Source organism: Micromys minutus, assembly GCF_963924665.1.
Source record: "Micromys minutus genome assembly, chromosome: 27".
Lineage (NCBI taxonomy): Eukaryota > Metazoa > Chordata > Mammalia > Rodentia > Muridae > Micromys > Micromys minutus.
Genome location: NC_137962.1, coordinates 33,848,961 through 33,867,507, shown reverse-complemented (window position 1 = coordinate 33,867,507; position 18,547 = coordinate 33,848,961). Strand labels below are relative to the sequence as shown.

The following is an 18,547-nucleotide window of genomic DNA, read 5'->3' as shown; positions in this document are numbered from 1 at the left end:
CAAGGTCTCACTCTATAGCCCTGGCTGGCCTGGAACCTGTTATGTAGACCAGGCTGGCTTCAAACTCTGATAGATCCTGTCTTTTTGAGTGGTGGGATTAAAGGTGTGTGCTATGACAACTGGCTCATTACTTGCTTGGACACCATCTTTCTTATCACCCAATATTACCCTTTTTAGTTCTCCTTAATGTTCAGCCTTTCCCTAGTTTGTGTACACACACACACATGCACATTATAGGCTAGGATCTGCATTTGAGGGAAAATATGTCGTTTTTCTTTTCTGGGCTTTGGGCACCTCGATTACTATTACTTACAATTTCATTTTCTCCCTTTTTTAAAAAATTTACTCTCAGGTGTGCTTTTCAAGAATGTTAGCTATAAGTTGAAAATGCACTTTTTGTTTTGTTTTTCAAGACAGGGTTTCTCTGTAGCCTGGATAGTACCAGGCTGGCCTTGAACTCTCACAGAGTGCAGAGCTTGCCTCTGCCTCCTGAGTGCTGAGATTAAAGGCCTGCACCATCATCACCCAGCTTGCAAACCCACTGTTTTTAGTTCAAGAACTTTAAAAAATTTATTTTATGTGCATAGATGTTTTGCCTGCATGCATGTCTGTGTGAGGGTGTCACATCCCCTGGGACAGGAGTTATAGACAGTTGCAGTGAGCTGCCATGTGAGTGCTGGGAATTGAACTTGGGTCCTCTGGAAGAGGAGCCAGTCAGTGCTCTTAATCACTGAGCCATCTCTCCAGTCCCTAGTTCAAGAATTTTAATGCCTCCTGAAGGGGGTTCCTGATTCTCAGAGTAGTGCAATACCTTGAGAGGTCAGTGTGTGCAGTGACCGGAGGAAGTACCTATTCATCTCTGTTTGAAAAAATCCATTTAATAGATTCATTATTAAATTGATGCAGATACTGGACCTTAACCAAAAGGTCAAGAAGTAATAATTTTATTTTCTTTACGGCTAAGTAGTATTATATATATGTTGATGGATTTGGTATTATGAATATGTAAGTACTTCTGGTAGGGTATGGGTTTTTTTCCAGTGTATGTTCAGGAATGGTGTAACTGGGCTATGTTAGTGCTTAGTGCTATCTTTAGCTATTTTTTTTAAAAGCATTTTGATATCTTTTTTGAGTTTTACATCATACACCCCAATCCCTCTCATCTCCCCATCCTCTCATATCCACCCTTTCCCTTGTAAACTTCCCACCAACACACACACACACACACACACACACACACACACACACACACAAACTCTTTCCACACACCCCCCCCCCCCCCCAAAGCATAGAACACATCTTACTGTGGAAGCTGTAGTATGTCAGTGTGTCTCACTTTGTATCCCTCTGTCCACACATCTTCACTCGCAAATGTTCATTGGCCGTGAGGGATTGGTCTGGTTTAGGATACCTGGCTTCTGTGATACCATCACTATTGGATCCTCACCAGGATTTGTCCTGGTTATCCTTTTGTTGCTTTGTCATGGAGATCCTGCAGTTTTAAATCAGGATCACATATTCCAACCATTCCCAGATGATATTTTTGGGGTGGGCTAACTCAGAGCCCATTCAGCCCTACTCTCCCTATTCCGCTCCTCCAGACCACTGCTCCAGCCTGGCCAACCATTGCTGCCATTGGCACACTCTTGGGGCTGGCTCACCAGGTCTTTGTCAGTCAGGACCAGCTTCCACTTTGTTGTCCAGGTGAGGTGCAGGGTCTGCTCTCCCAAGTGCTGCAGTCTGTGAGAGATAGGGTGGGTCAAGGCCAGCTTTCCAGAGCACTGTAGCCAGTGGGGGTGGGGGCCAATTTTGCACAGCCCCTTAGATGGTCCCTGGTGACTGCCCTGACCAGGGATATCCCCATGTTCTCTAGTGATAACATGAGCCACAGACATCAATACCAACTCCTGCCACTATTGTGTAGTTACAGACCCAGACATGGCCCCCAGTAGGCACTTGGTTGAGACCTTTCACCATGGCCCTGGTGGCAGGGCTGCCACTCACAACAGGCTACTCCTCTCCACCCTCACTCTCCAGTTCTCTCTCTCTACACAATGCTTAAACTGTCCCACTTTTCTTTCTCTCCTATCTGACCACTACTACATACTCACATAATGTGGTGGCTCCTGCTGCCGGCTGGCCATGCGGCTGGTGGGCCCCTAGGTGACATCCTCTGTCCAAATGAGTGTCTGTGGCCAGCCTGTGCAGAGCACAGATCCACGAGTGGTATGGTGGTCAGCAGGTCTCTGTCTGTCCTCCTCCCAAGCCGTGCTGCCTGGTTTGATTTTTATGAGCCCTAGGCATAAAAGAGCTTTGGCCACCAAGCCAGGCTTCAAGCTCAAATGAACAAAAGGACTGCCAACTGCTCTGCCCCTGACTCATAGAAGAACACCACCAACAAGGTGTCTCATTGCCCATTGCCTCTGTGTGTGTGTGTGTGTTGCATGCACGCACGGACATGTGTTATTTTTAACTTTTGGAAGAATATCTAAACTTATTTTCATAGTGGCTGTATTCATTTTGTGCCCCCACAAGTAATGAATGGGGGGGTCTTCTTCCCCTTGACCCATTTATTGTTGGGTTTCTTGATAATGGCTGTTCCGATGGAGTGAAAGTGCTTTCAGTTTTTATTTCTCTATCAGAAGTGATCCCTTATAAATAGGGATGTTGAATCTCTTAGTTATTGGCCATTTACGTAATTTTTTTTTTTGAGAAGTACTTTTATTTTTTTAGCTTTTGTTGATTGGCATTTTTTTTTCTTGGAGTTTACTTTTTGCTGTTTGTAATTAATACTTCTGAAGTATAGCTGGCGAAGATTTTTCTCCCATTATGTGGGCTGTTGGTTCTGCTGAGAGTCTTTTCTTTTTCCTTTTCTTTTTTCGTTAGAAACTAACTTCATGAAATCCATTTGTGGATTACTGGGGCTAGTTACTGTGTTATAGGTTTTATTTTGTTTTCTAGAAAATTCTTGCTGAGAAAAATCCTCTTTTCTGTCAGTCTTAGTGTTTTGGGTTTTTGTTAAGGTATTCGATCACTTCCAATTGACTTCTGTGTAGAGTAAAGGATACAGATCTGCTTTTTTCTTCTGCAGGTGGATGTCCCATTTTGTCAGTTCTATTTGTTGAATAGCTAGCTGCATGCTTTTGCCACCTTTGTTGAAAATAAGGTGATATTGCTTTTTGTCTGTTTACATCCAGGTCCTGTGTCCTGTTACTAAAGTTCCATAGTATAATCTGAGGTCAAGACCTGTAATAATATCTCCAGCGGTCCTTTTTCCGCTTAGAATTTGTTTTTTGGGCATCTGTCGTCTTTTGTGGTTCCATATGGATTGTTGGGTTGTTCTTTCCTAGCTCTGTGAGATACGACATTAGGATCTCGGCGGGTATCTAATTGACTGTATAGATTAATTTTGGTAGTATAGTCATTTTCTTCATATTAATTCTGCTTATCCAGGAACTTGGAAGGTCTTTTCATGGTCTGAATATCTTTGGTTTCTTTTTTTTAATACTTTGAAGTTTTCATTGAAGAGATCTTTCACTTTGGTTAGGTTTAACCAAACTAACCCTAGGTTGTCTGTCTTTTTGTTTATTATTACCTAGCATGCACAAGGCCTTGGATTCCTGAAGAGGGAAAAGAAAAAAAATCTAATTTTGCCTATGTAGCTGCCCTTTACAGATGGTTGTGAGCCACCATGTGGATGCTGGGAAATGAACTTAGGTCCTCTGCAAGGGTATCAGATACCCACTGCTGTATCCAGTCTCTAGACCCTTACATGTGTTTTTTTTTTCTAAGACGGCGAACAATTTTCCCAGTTTGCCAGGATTAGCTTTTTTGTTCTAAGTCTACCTGAAGCTGCCTTTACGGATTCCTTGTGGTCGCAGTTGTACAGAAAGCCCTCCCCTCAGCAGTGGAGTAGGCCAGCTCTCTTCTTCACACCTTTAGTGTGTCAGGACTGCCCTTTGCTTAAGTGTGTGTTAGCACACTTCCTTCCTGGGTTTTAGTGTCAGCTCTAGAGTTTGCTTTCCATCTCCCTGCTGCTTGTCCTGTTTTCTTTCATTTACCTGATGCAGTTGAGTTACATTCGCTCTATTGAGAAGTTACCCGTGATGAGGATAATGGGAAAGGGGGAAACCATGATGTTGGGGGATGGGGAGAGAGAGGACTGTGGTATGCTAGGAATCTTAGGAAGATAGGAGTTGCCAGACCTGAGCCACCACCTGTTTTATTACGGTCCATGAGTGAAGTGTGGTTTTTACATTCAGGTAGCTGACCCCTGAAAACTATATGAGCTTTAAGTTGTGATATTTACTATAGAATATCCTTTTACAAGGTCTTGTGTAGGCCATGATGGCCTTGGAGCTTGTTATACTCTTTCCTCTGCTTCCCAGATGCTGGGGTTACAGCACAGTCAGCCACATGCTTGGCCATAATAGAACGGCTTGTTTGTTTTGTTTGTTTGTGGTTCTGTTTTAGTTTTTCAAGACAAGGCTTCTCTGTATCCCTGGTTGTCCTGGAACTCATTTTGTAGACCAGGCTGACCTTGAATTTAGAGATCCACTTGCCTCTCTTGAGTTCTGGGACTAAAGGCTTGTAACACTCCCACTTTCCCCACCCTGTTTAAGATTTGTTTAATTTTTAATTAGGAGTATCAGTGGGCGTGAGTCTGTGCTCATGAGTGTTTCAGCCTTCAGAAGAAGGATCGTGTTGGACGCCCTAAATCTGAAGTTCCAGTGCTCGTAAGCAGCCTGATGTGGGTGCCAGGAATGAACTTCAGTCATTTTAAACAGTGAACTATCTCTCCAGCCTTAGCACAGTAGAGTTGTATTTGAATCCAGCCATTTTCATTAGTGTCATCTAAGCCTGCCTTTCTGTTAAAGGGCAGAGTTGAGAAGTGGTTTGGAAGAGTTTCAGGCTGTCAGGCTCTAAAATGTTTGCCAAGACACTTTTTACACATAACTGTTGTGACTTAGCAAAAAGGGTTGGTTAGCACTGTCAGGGACCACCTGAGCCAGGGCGGTCTTGGTAAAGGTGGGTTTCAGAGTTTTGCTGTAGGCTCCTTGTGGCAGCTGATCATTAAAAAAAAATTTTTTTTTTAATTTCTGGTTTTGATTAATCAGATCAAATCAATAGGCAAAATTTTATATAACAACTAGCAATTAGGAAAAGTAATTCATGGACTTTTATTTATTTCTTAAGCAATAATGGTTAAAATACTTTATAAATGCATAAGTCAGCTTTTTTTTAATGTAGTAGTAGGTATCAAGAATAATTTTCTTAAACAAGTGTGATGGTCTTAGTTCCAGTGTCTAGCAGTTAGTTCCTTTTCAGTAGGAGGTCCACTGATAAATTAACTGTAAAATGTGTGTACATATGGTATATTAGGCCTGTCTAACCTGTGACACATAATCACAGGTAGTTTTCTTTAATTTTCCTCAAACAGGACTTGCCAAGACCAACAAATGTGTTGGAACTTGAAGGAAATGAAATTCTACCTTTTGTGTAACTCAAAGGAATTTTTTTGTCCTCTAATACAGCATTTCATTTATACATTGTCTTCAGGGTATGCATTCCTCTCTAATAGGAACGTCTAACGGCTGAAGTTTAATTGTCTTCAGAAGCACTCTGCCTTCTGCCACGAAGTAGCTAAGCTCCTTAAAGCCTTGGTGAATATTTTTGTTAGTTTGGCTAAAGTAGGACTGACAGCGATTATTATTAATAATGTTTGTAATATGGGAAGGACTGATCTTTACCAGCTATTTCATTGTCGTTAATCATTACGTATTTAGATGCATTATGTTGTCTTGACTGTGGACACAGGCTTTGCAGAACTGTAAAGTCAAGTAGTTTTCTTCCTAGGCTGTAGGGGGAGAGAAGTGGGTGAGGCGAATGCTTTCACTGTTGCGAAGAGTGTCTTGCCCTCATCCAGTGAGCCAGTCCCATCTTTCCTCATGCAGTGTTTGTGTTATTCCAGATAAGGCTAACAGAATCCATAGCTATTTGCCACGTGACTATGGATGAATGGTTTTTAATTTTTTTCCTTTCAGATTTTGTCGAGGGAAACAAACATTTAAGACATATTCTCTGTCTTCAGGAAGTTTAAAATACAGTGAGTTTGGGCTATGAACTCAACTCTCCTTTCAAATTGATCTGTTTTAGTAGTTAATGGTAAAGGAGAAATTAAATATGCTAAGTAGGAATCACATCTATCTGCATAAGGGCCACATCTTTACGAGGTGACCTTTTTAAGATTCTGCATCTAGGGTAAGACAGAGAATTACATGCCAAGGTCTCACAGGCAAAGTCCTGGGTGGACAGTGTGGCAAGTGTATTCTCTCTCTCTCTCTCTCTCTCTCTCTCTCTCTCTCTCTCTCTCTCTCTCTCTTAATTTTTTTATGACAGTATTGTCACCAAAATTGTCTTACATATGTAATTGTTTGAAACAGTTGCTGAGGCAGATGGATTTCACATTTTTGTTTGGTCACTAAGTCACTGAAACACTAGGTCAAAGTTCTGTGACCTATTTGGAAACCGTCCTGATTAGTGGGGTAGGGTGGAACACAGATACTTTTGTGAGCGTTTCTTAGTCTTGCCTCACCTTCTGCCGACAGTATTTCTCTGTGTAGTCCTGGTTGTCCTGGAACTCACTCTGTAGACCATATTGCCCTCAAACCCATAGAGATCCTCCTGCCTCTGTCTCCTAAGTGCTATGATAAAAAAAAAAAAAAAATCACAGACCTTATGAAGCTCGAAAAGAAGGAAGGCCAAAATGTGGAAGCCTCAGTCCTTCTTAGAAGGGAGGAGGTATAGGATCAAGTTGAAGAGCAGGGATTGAAGAGGGGATCTTTCAGGGGTTGCCTCTCCTGGAGATCCACCCCATGTGCAGCCACTGGGCCCAAGCACTATAGCTAATGCTGGGAGATGCTTGCTGGCAGGAACCAGATAGGGGAACCTCCTTAGGGCTCTGCCAGAGTCATGCGGCTGAGCATACTTGCAGCTAACCATCAGACTAAGCATGGGGACCCTGGTGAGGGTGCTGGGCAGAGGGAGGGAGTGGGAGGGATGAAAGAGCTGAAGGGGCTTGCAGCCTCATGAGAAGAACAACATTGTCGATCAACCAAATTCTCCACAGCTCCCATGGCCAAGAATACCAACCATTGAGCACGCACTGAGAGGCCCATGGCTCCAGTTGCATTGCAGCGGAGAACAGCAGTGTCTGGCATCAATGTGAGAAGAGGCCTTTGGTCCAGTGAGGGCACGTTTTCCCAATATAGGGGAAGCCAAGGCACTGGGGTGGAGAGGGTGATTGGGAGCTAGTGCACCTTTGTGAAGACAAGTAGAGGGAGAGGGAGGATGGGAGCAGGGTGGGCGAAGGGGATAATATTTCAAATGTAAATACAGAGAGTATCTAATAAAAAATTTAAAAAAAAGTGCAGCCCCACTGCCCATCTGCTTCTCAGTTTCTAGTCGATCAATCAATACCCTACCTTTTTCCTGAAACAGAGTTCAGATATCTTAAAGAAATAGACAAGGGAAGAGGGTAGAGTTGTGCAGGTCAGTCGCTTAACTGTGGGAGGGGAAAACTGAGTGCCTGAGCACAGCTGTAGGTCATCTTCTGCCTGGACCCTTCTCATAGGGGAGCCTGCACCCCATAGTCCCTCCTGCTCCTGTCTCTCTCCCTCTCATGTGTAAAGTTTGCTGTAGCAGTTGCTGGTTTCCTGGATCTACAGAGTGGATGACACGCTCGTTTGTTTTCAGTCCTTCCACAAAGTTGTTTCCCTTACCTGAGTGCAAACAGACCCATAAGCAGAGAGATAATTTTTCTGGGCTGGATTTGGATTGTCCTGGGAGTGGATGTAAGTACTGGATCAGAGAACTTTAATTGGAATTGTGACTGTGGCTTTTATTGGCCAAGTGATGTGTGCAAGCAATTCCTTCCCTTCCATTGTCTGTAAATGGAGAGGATAATGATTATTTCAGACTGAGTGAGAGAACACATGTAAGGACTAACAACAGCTCCACACATAGTAGGTACGCAGTTTACACTGTAGCCTATTTTTCATAATGAAGGAGGTGGAACAGACCAATCCAGCTTCCCCTGCCTCTGGAGTAGGTAGTTTTGGGAATGTGACATTTGGAAGTGTCTCTGTCTTTCCCTCCTTCCCTCTCTCCTCCCTCCTTCCTTCCCTCCCTTTCCCCTCTCTTCCTAGTTTCTAGTTTCTAACAACCTTATCTTCTTCCAGGGAAACAGCACCCAGAACAATCTTCCAGAGAGTCCTGGATATCTTAAAGAAGTCTACGAATGCTGTTGAGCTGGCCTGCAGGGATCCTTCCCAAGTGGAGCATCTGGCTTCCAGTCTTCAGCTAATCACCGAATGCTTCAGGTGTCTTCGGAATGCTTGCATAGAGTGTTCTGTGAATCAGAACTCAATCAGGTGGGGACACACATTCTTCTGGGTGTCTTTATGTGGTGGGTACTGTTTTTGCTTTATTGTGCTGCTCACTTTGTTTTCTTTACAAAACTGTCCTTTTCCTCTACAGGGAAACACTCCTATTTCTTGTATCCTCTTGTTTAACAAGAGGGATTATTTAGCTTTTCTGTTCCTAATTTGTAACTTGTTTTGAGGTATTTGATTCTTCATGTAAGAGTGATTTGAATTTGGCATTGGTTCTGTCTTTCTAGGTTCTGCCAGTCCAAGTTCACATGCAGTCCTTGACACCTTTTTAATTGCATGTTTCATTTACCCTGTATTTACATTAGGCAAGAATATTTCATAATTTTCTGAGGCTATCTATCTTAAGACTTTAAAGCTCCAAGCACTTTCCCTCTGTCTAAAGCTGTGAGTGTTTCTGAGAAGTGTTAAACTCGGAGCAGAGGGTGCTCTCTGCTGCTCTTTCCTTTGTACAGCTTTCATACCTAGAGCCGAGCTTCTTTCCTCCTGTGCAGTGCCCTCCCCGCACAAGACAGGGTCTTTCTAAGTGGCCCTGGCTGTCTGGAAACTCACTCTTACAGACCAGACTAGGCTGGCCTTGAACTCAGTTTTCCCTGCTTTTGCTTCCTGTGTGCTGGGTTTAAAGACATACACTACCTTGCCTGTCCTTTTCTCTTGCTTTAACGAAACCAAAGTTTTCTTATTCAGAATTTGGTCTAGAATATTTTATTTGAAATGAAGTCAGAAGCCACAAGCAGAATGCTCATCTTTCTTTCCTGGATTTGCTTGTAGAAAGGGCCTCAAGGCCTCTCCATCATTGTTGTGATGGGTGAAGTTGATCTGGTCCAGAAGACATTTGATTCCTTTGGCTGCTTAGACAGTCTTATACCTGAGGCTTTAATATGATTAATGAGATTTTTAAGATGAAAGGGAAAGAAGAAAAAAAGCCAGAGTTGTTTTAACATCAGTCCTGAGACAAACCTGCCATCTCTGCAGGAAATGGATAGAAATAACTATAATTAATAGTTATTATTTTGCTTTTTTAGCTAATTAATTTTAAAACCCTTTTTAAAGATTTATTTTTATTTATGTGTCTTTGGGACTGCCACATGTATATTATGGGGTTACATAGGGGTGCATGGAGGGGCAGCTCAGATAAGGGGTTGTTGTAGCTGTGCTAAGAAGTATTTGGGTGCAGTAGCTGCTGAGGGCTTCTGAGAAACGCTCTCGGTCTTTGTTTTCTGGCAAAACCAAGCCTGAATGGGGGTCAAGTCACTGACACTTTAGGGGCCCACTTTTTTGTGACCTAACAGTTGCTACTTGTGATACTATCTGGAAATCAGGTGTCTATCATTTCTGTATGGCTGACTGTTCAGGGTTTTAGTAACTCATAGAACTCAAGGAAGTGGTTTCTGGTTCATTCTAATGGATATGTACTAGGAACATCCAGGTTGAAGGCTGTGCACATGATTAGGTCTAGGGTGGGGACCCATGTCCTCTCTGGGTATGCTGTCTTCTGGCACATTGATGCGTTTACCGACCTGCAGCCTCCCACTGCTAGTTTCTCGGTGAAGTTTTGGTTGTATGGACATGGTTAATTAAACCATCAGTTGTGGTCTTTGAGTTTGGCTTTCATCTCCTTCCCTCTCTGAGGCTGAAAGATTTTCAGTTGGGTTCCTTGGCAGCTGGACACATTCTGAAGCTATGCCTGAGTTACTTTTACAGCATGAACTCAGATGTGATTGGAAGGTATTCCTATCATTCAGGAACTCTGTGCCAGGTGCTCAGGAGTAGACCAACTACAGATCACATCTATTGCTGGGGCTCTTGCCCATATAAGGTATCTTAAAAGTAAAAGGAGTTTTTTTTTTTTTTTTTTTTTTTTTTGCTTATCCCAGTTCACCCATTGATCTTAAACACTCACATCTATCACATTCAGAATACATTTTTTGTGATCCCAAGGTCCCCACATTGTAAACCCATTACAGCAGCTCATGTTCAGAATGCCTTCTAAGTCTCATTAGCTAGATGTCCCACATCTAATCCTGTAACTAACTAGCTAAGTTACATATGGAACTCTGGATGCTGATCTGTCCTGGGACAAAGTTCCACTTTATCTGGGACCTGTAAAACAAGTATCTTTTCTCAAATACAGTAGACAGAGGATCACAGCCCAGGGGGCAGTGTTAGGCATTTCTTTTTTTTTTCTTTCCTTTCCACACAGCTCTAGGATGCTGTCCAAGGACTCTTGGCACGGCAGAGATCACCATTCTGTAGTCTCTAATGACATGTTCTCATCTCCTTCCAAACGCTGCCAGCTGCGCCTGCATGTATATGTTTCTACCAGCAGTCGGTCTAAGGCGCTATGATTTCTTTCTGTCATGCTTCTTAGGGTTCTTCTAGCCTCTGCCCACTGACCAAAGCCTTTTTAAGGTATTTGTTAGAGCAGCACCCCACTAATGAGATCTGTGTCACTTTACTGTTGTTTCTGTGACATATTACCAGAATCTTAAACAGCACACATTTATTATTTTAGTTTTGGAGTTCAGCAGTCTTCAGTGGATTGGCATGGATGGTACTTCCTTTTGGAAGCCCTGGGACAGAAGGTTCTTTGCCTTGCCAGTTTTCAGCCCTTCCACTTTGCTTGGCAGCTAGCCTCCTTTCTCTTGATTCTAGCTTTTGTTCTGTAAGGAGCCTTGTGGTACATTGGACCTCCATATAACTCAGCACAATCCTTCCTGGTCAAGATTATTGATTTGGGCTTGTCTGAAAAGTTCTCTTTACCAGATAATGTAATAATTACAGATTTTGGTAATTAGGACATACACATTTCTGGAAACTGTTATTCTGCCCACCGTAGGAATTGTTGCTCAGCAGCCTTAGCATTATGCATTAAATCAGCATTTGGAATTCAGTATTAGGGAAGAGCATATATTTAGTTTAATTATGTCTTAAAATTTAATGCAGGAACCTGGATACAATTGGAGTTGCTGTTGATTTGGTTCTTCTCTTTCGTGAGCTTCGGGTGGAACAAGACTCTTTGTTGACAGGTAATGCGCAGTATAATTAATGGATTATTACCTTGAAAACTGTTTAAAGCTAATGCTCTGCGTGTTCAGTCGTATAATGAAATGCATGTTTTGTATTTCATAAAATATTAATATTAATAAAATTTTATAAAGAGTTACTAGGAAGACAAGTCACTGTGACTTCCTTTCTGTCCTGTTGTGGGCTGACTTGTCTCTTCCTAGTTTCTTAGGCTGAGGCTTCTCTTAATCTGTTTGGGCTGCTTTAGCAAAATATATAGTTTAGGTAATTAATAAAAACAGACATTGATCAATCACACTAGAGGGTGGGAAGTCCAGCTTCAGGGTTTCAGCATATTTATTATGTGACAAAGGCTTGCTCTCTGGCTCAGTGAAGGTGCCTTCTTGCTGTGTCAGAAAGGCAAACGGAGGCAAAGCTCTTGACTTCTTCTAAGGGGCTCTGACTGCAAGACCTAGTATCCCTCACAGCCCTTGTCACTTACTTACCAACACTTTAGAGATTTGATCTCAGCATATGAATTTCAGAAGGATGGAAACAGTCAGACTACAGCGGAATCTTCACCTTCATGTCTCTGGAGATAAGATTGTACAGGAGGTAATTAAGGTACACCGAAGAAGTTTGCTGTCTTCCTGAGAAAAGATTGTAGGACACATAGGTACAGACCAGTGTCAGACACAGGAAGCAGATTGCAGCCTAATGTCAAGAAGAGAAGTATCAGGAGAAACCAGCACTGACTGCACCTTCACCATGGACTTGGAGCCTCTAAAATGGTGGAAAGTAATTGTTTGAGGCTATCTGGTCCTTTGATGCAGTGGCCTGAGATGACGGGTGCACTCATTGCTTGTGATCCTTACATATGTAACAGACACTATTTTGGTTTGATTATGAACGCCCTCCATGTTTGTGTGCTGAGCACTGTCCTCTGCTGCTGGCACTGTTTGGGAGGTTTTGGGATATTTTGGACATGGAGTCTAGTTGGCTGAAACCAGCATAGGGCAGGGCTTACAGTCTGTCTCCAGTTCTACTTGAGTTCTCTGCTTCCTGACTGCTCGGGAGTTGTAACCGGTTATAATTTCTCCTACTCTGGCCACAGGCTGCTCCATCTGTCATGTACTTCCCCTCCATGGTGGACTGTATCATCTCAAACTGTGAGCCAAAATAAGTCCTTCCTCCTTCAGCTGCTTCTCTCTGGTATTTGACCACAGTGGGTGTGCCTGGGAGCTCACACTCCAGATACTAAGTCTGAAGTCAGTCACTTACCTCAAGTGACAAAGGGGACGTTAGCACTTCTTGTTAGCAGCTGTTGATGTAGGATTAAGAGCAGTACTTGGCTTCCTAGCTTGAAAACCTGGAAGGTTCTTAGACTATTTTGAAAGCATTTAGTTTTTTGTATTAGTAGCATGAATGCTTTGTACAGCAGTTATTATCTTAACACGTCATTAAATAAAATAATAGAGTTTTTATATATGACCTTCATGTTCAAGGAATTGAGACATTATGAATAAATATAAATTATTTGATATAATCTTGACATAAGTATTCATGCTTGTTGGAAATAGAGATTATAGGTTGAAGTAATTGTTAACAATAAAGAGCAGATGCAATTTACAAATATCTCTTAACCCATGTTGATATATAACATGAGGGTGCATATGTTAATGCTACCTTACCTATCCCAGTGGATGGGTATGTGCTAGAGGTGGGGCTCTCTTCTCACAGCACCAAAAGAAATCTCAGCCGGGGCACAGTGAGTCAGTGCTGTGTGCCGCAGGCGTGCCTGCTGGCGCTTACTCTTTGTTCTGTGTGTGATTTCCTAGTGTTATCATTTCCAATTCATTTACTGCTGGTTTGGGCTCCTAATATTTGATTTAGAAATCCTTTTTAAAAATCCATTAAATAAGTCAATTACCTGTGTGGTAGAAAGTGCTGGTGTCTTAAAGTGAACTACGTCTTCTAAGATTTATAAACAGTGAGTGGCTTCGCTCTAAACTTTTCTGAGTGGCAGTTTTTTTTAGGAGGTTGGTGGGATGTAGAATTTCATTGTAAAATATTTTAAAGATATTTGGTATTAAAGGATTCTTTGAAAAAAAAAAAGGATTCTTTGAAACTCTGCTTTATAATATGTCCTTGGTGCTCAGAGTTGGAGGATTAAAAACCAATGATAAAGTTACAGTTTTCATTGAGCTGCAGGGAAAGCTCTGTGAGGTATGTCATTCAGCTGCTGTTCAGATGCACTCCATCTTGTAATTGCCAGAAAATGGTGATAGAGTGTCAGCTGTCAGCAGAAGGCTTTTCTTCTAATGCTGTGTTCCTGAGTAAGTGTAGCAGAAGCGCCGGGACATGGCAAATGGTTTGATTGTGGAGCTATTAGTGTGCGACTGGCCCCTCCTCCCCTTAAACCTTGGATACCAGCCTGCTCACCCATCCAGATGATTTTCTCTTGAAGTTAACCCCTTTGTCCTAAAATGGGCTCCCCTGCCTCAAAGCATCCTTGGGATCATGAGTGCAGTCTCCTGTCCACCATAAAACCTTTTTCCTTGATTCCAAATCCCCCTCTCTCTTTGTGCTGCCCCTAATCTCCTGTGCAAGATTTATTTTGTTTTTGCAATATATAATAAATGATTATTTCATTGTTTCTTCACTGGGACGAATATAACCTAAGAAAAATAAAAAGGGAAAGATGCCTAAAAACACTTTTATAACCTAGTTATGTGGTTGATGTCTGAATAGGTCCCTGTAAATATGTTTTTTTTCTTCTTTCTCTTTCTTCCTCCCTCCCTCCCTCTTTCCCTTTTCTCTTCCCCCTTTCTCTTTTCTTCCATACCCTTCCCTTTCCTTACCCCCTCCTGTCAGTCAATCAGTCAGTCAGTCTGTCTGTCTGTCTGTTTTAATTTTGATGGCATTGGGAATTGAACCTTGGGCTCCAGTGTGGTAGGAAAGCTTCTACTGCTGAGCTCTATTCCCAGCCTTAGGCTCATTGTATAAAGGATACGTTAACAGTTGGTTATAATTTATAATAAGATAGCTTTTTCCCCCTGGTAGTGTGGGGTAAACTTAGTGTCTTGGGCATGGCAGGCAAGCATTTTATCATGTAGTTATATCTCAGCCCTGTTCACTTAACATAAAACCTTTTGTTTTAAAGTGGACAGTCGCATGGACTTGAGAACAGTATTGTGCAACTGATGCCTGCACATAATTAAACTGTTTTCTTATGGCACACGGGAGAGGGAGAGCAGGTCTCCCTCTTCTTCTCCCTGCCTCTGCTGACCACAGTTTTATGTCCTGTCTCTATGGATACTTCATATGAATGGACTTGTAGACATGGACTTGGTCCGACTTCTCTAACTTACTGTAATGTTTTTGAGATTCAGCCACATTATAGCATGCATCAGAATGTTATTCTTCTGAATTGGATAGTACTTTATTGTTCTTATCATCATCAGCTCATGACCACAGGCTCTTTTCACCTATGGTTATGAAGATTAACACTGTTAATGTGCACATGCATTTTTCTGAGGACCTGTGTTTAGTTCTTTGAAGTATGTACCTAGGATTAGAATAGTTGAGCCTGAATATCACCATGTTAAACATTACTTTTTTAGTAATTCATTCTGTTTGCCTCTCGGTCTCCATCTCTTTGTCTCTGTCATGTCTGTCTGTTCCCTTCCCTGTGTGTGTGTGTGTGTGTGTGTGTGTGTGTGTGTGTGTGTGTGTACACTTGTACATATGTTATCCTATAGAGGCCATAGGGGTACTTTGGAACCCTTGGAGCTGGAATCTCAGGTGATTCTGAGCTGCTTAACATGCATGCTGGGAATTGAATCTGATTGCTAATCTCCACCAGAGCAGCAAGCACTCTCACCTGCTGGGCCTTCTTTCTAGCTGCCATGTTTTGAGGAGCCACTGACCTATTTTCCAAGATGTGGAGAAATTCACACTCACTCAGCAGTGTGTGTTCTGAGTTCCTCAAGTCCTCGAGACACTCTTTTTTGGGTTATAGTCATTCAGGTAGATGTGAAGTAACATGGGTTTTAGTCACATTTTCCAAATGATTAATGGTGAGCATTTTCTCATGTGTGTATTGGGCATTTATACATTTTTGAAGAAATATTTGTTTGAATACTTTGTTCAGTTTCTTTCTTCCTTTTTTTGGATTTTTTTGTGGTTGTGTTTTACTGTTGAGTTGTAGAAGTTATTTGAGTAATATATTGTAGACACTAGGGATTATGTTAAATCTGCAGATGAGTTTGGGAAGAATTGATATCTTGACAATATTGGGTCCTAATCCATGAAATGTGAGCATTCTTTTTTAAAAATTTATATATTTTATTTATATAAGTACACTGTAGCTGTCTTCAGACACACCAGAAGAGGGCATCGGATCCCATTACAGATGGTTGTGAGCCACCATGTGGTTATGGGATTTGAACTCAGGACCTCTGGAAGAGCAGTCAGGCTCTTAACCATTGAACCATCTCTCCAACCTCCATGGGAGCATTTCTATTTAAAAATTTTCAGCTGTGTCCATTTTAAATTGCTGACCTGTATTCTGTGGCAGAATAGAAGAAAAGCAAGGAGAAAAAGAAAATTTAGCGGTACTTCTTATCACCTTCTGAGAAAGTGCTGCGAGGAAAGCTCTTGGATTTTATCTGGAATTCAACAGTGACGTTTGCATTTAATAAGAAACTCAAAAATTATTTTCATACTGCCTTAGTTCAAACCTGTGAAATAGCACTGTAAAAAGTATTTTGATTTCACTATCTCTTAATACTTTCTCTGAGAACCTTATTTTAGGGAGACTGTTGTCAGGGTAACTGTGCCAGTTTTTTGTTACTGCTTCTGAGTATAAGGACTGTAATTATATTGTCAAAATAATATTTAGAGTATTATTTTCAGGCAATAATTGCAGTGGTCTGACAAATATATTATGTAAACACAGGTATGAGTTATTTTAATTGAGCTATTGATGTTGTTTTTGGCATATATTCTTTCCTAATCTGTAAAAATAATGCTGGCATTTTTTAGGGGCTTTGCACTGTTCTTAGTGTTTACACGAAGATCAGCTGATAGGCTGTTTGCTAAAGTAAACTGTTATTTCACTTGCCTGCAACCTCCTTGCCTGTGCCTGGGCCTCTGTAAGTCTGTTTTCCCAGAGTCCTGTTTTGGATTTTCAGACGTTTTTGTTGCTTCTTTTTTTTTTTTAAACCTGAGGTCCCATTGGGCTGTTCAGCTGTCAGACCAGAGTGTCCCTTGTGCTCTTTTTACATTTAAACTTGAGTGTTAACATTCTGAAGCATTTAGTGGAACTATCAGTATCTTTTAAATTATGGCTTACCTGGGAAACGGTTGGTACTTTTATATAATAAACATTCGACATGCACTTAGTATGCACTAATTTTTAAGGACTCAGAGTAGACAGAAGAAAATAATAAAATTCTATGAACAGTCTATGAGAAGCCCTTAAACTTTAAATGTGTTTCTTTTTTCAGTATTTTTACCTGTTGGTATTAATGTAAGTCTCGGGGACGTTGCTGGCAGCGAAAGTGTCTTGAGGAGCCCCCCCCCCCTTTTCACAGAGCAGACATTAAAGTTTTGTTTGGAGCTAGGAGGCAAAATGGAGAACTGGTACCCACGCTGCTCTGATTACCAGTGTCCTGTTGGTAGCAGTTCATGGGCTCTTGAACCTTTGGCTCCTACACTGTCACCATCTGCTGTTGCTCTTCACTGTAAGCTGGGGCAGCCCAGAGGATGGAGACGAGCGCAGCCTCCTGGCTTTCTCATGCTATCAAGTGCTCTTTCATCCTGGCCTTCCCAGATTGGGTCTTAGCAAGTGGTTTTCTTAACATTTTCCCCCCTTTTGCCTGTTTTTCTATTGGTTTAGCTGTCTTTTAAAAATAGTTTGTAGCCAAGTGTAGTGGCTCATACTTTTAATCTCAGCACTTGGGGGACAGAGGGAGAGAGGGGCAGGGAGGCAGGGAGGCAGGGAGGAATACTCCTACTTGGACCTGACAGTTACATTTAATTTCTATATAGAAGCTGAGTCACACGCTCTGGTTAGTCCTTTCCTTACTTAGTTGTACTTCAATGCCTCCGTCTTATTTTGTAGTTCCTTCTTAGATGGTGTACTTGTATCTTGGCACTTAAAAACACTTTCTTTTTAGATTTGCTTATATGATGACTCTTGCCTACACACATATGCGTGTACCACGGGGTGGCTGTCCAAGCCCCTGGAACTAGAGCTATAGGTGGCTGCCAGCCGCCATGTGGGTGCTGGGAACCCTGGGTCCTCTACAAGAGCAGCTAGTGCTCATAACTGCTGAGCAACTCTTCAACCCAGTGTCTTGGTACCTTTATAAATGGTATCCTTGTTTGGTCCCATGCCGTCCTCCCCCTCTTACTGGAGGTTGAGACCTGAGCCCAGGGTCTTGACCCTAGGCATGCGTATCACTGTCTGTACGCTTTAGCCTGATGTCTTTATGCTTGATTGTTTCCTGTGTGTAGAACCATGGATATTTTTATTTTAAATACTGACTTTGCTGAAGCAACTTTTGTAAGTTTTTTAAAATGTGCAAATTTGATTATTAAAAAAACCTTTCAAATTAACAAGCTTTTTAAAGAATGCAGACAACATACACATCCTACATATATTAGCCTTTCATTGGAAGTGTAGGATGTGGCTGTTTGGTTTGGTCTTGCTGGCAGTGATATTTCTACACTCTTCTGACTGAAATGCCTTAGACTTCTCTTTCAAAAAGAACATCGTCACTATACCTGGCCGCTATTAATTCTAATGTGCACTTTTTGTTTATACCTAGTTTTAGGCTAAAGCAGCCCCTGAATGGAGGTCCGTGGTAGTTTTTAATCCTGCCATAGTTGCACAAATGTCACTTTCACTGATGTCTTAATACTTGGTTAATGATGTTGCTGTGACTGTCACTGTTTCCCTTGTGAGAAATTGGGGGACTGTTTTCCAAAGTGACCGCACCATGCTCTTTTCTTGCCTGCAGTAAAGGAGAGTCCGTATTCCACCCACTCCCTAGCATGTGCTGTGTGCTGTGGTCACTTTTCCC

General features: G+C 41.9%; 1 protein-coding gene across 1 annotated transcript in view; it reads left to right on the top strand.

The window, feature by feature from the left end:
* Nucleotides 1–18,547, top strand: part of ATXN10 (ataxin 10) — a 111,985-nt gene that overhangs the window by 9,739 nt on the left and 83,699 nt on the right. The window contains exons 2-3 of the mRNA XM_080938990.1: nucleotides 8,241–8,432; nucleotides 11,397–11,479. Coding sequence (XP_080795116.1) covers nucleotides 8,241–8,432; nucleotides 11,397–11,479 — 275 coding nt within the window. The remainder of the gene's footprint in view (nucleotides 1–8,240; nucleotides 8,433–11,396; nucleotides 11,480–18,547) is intronic.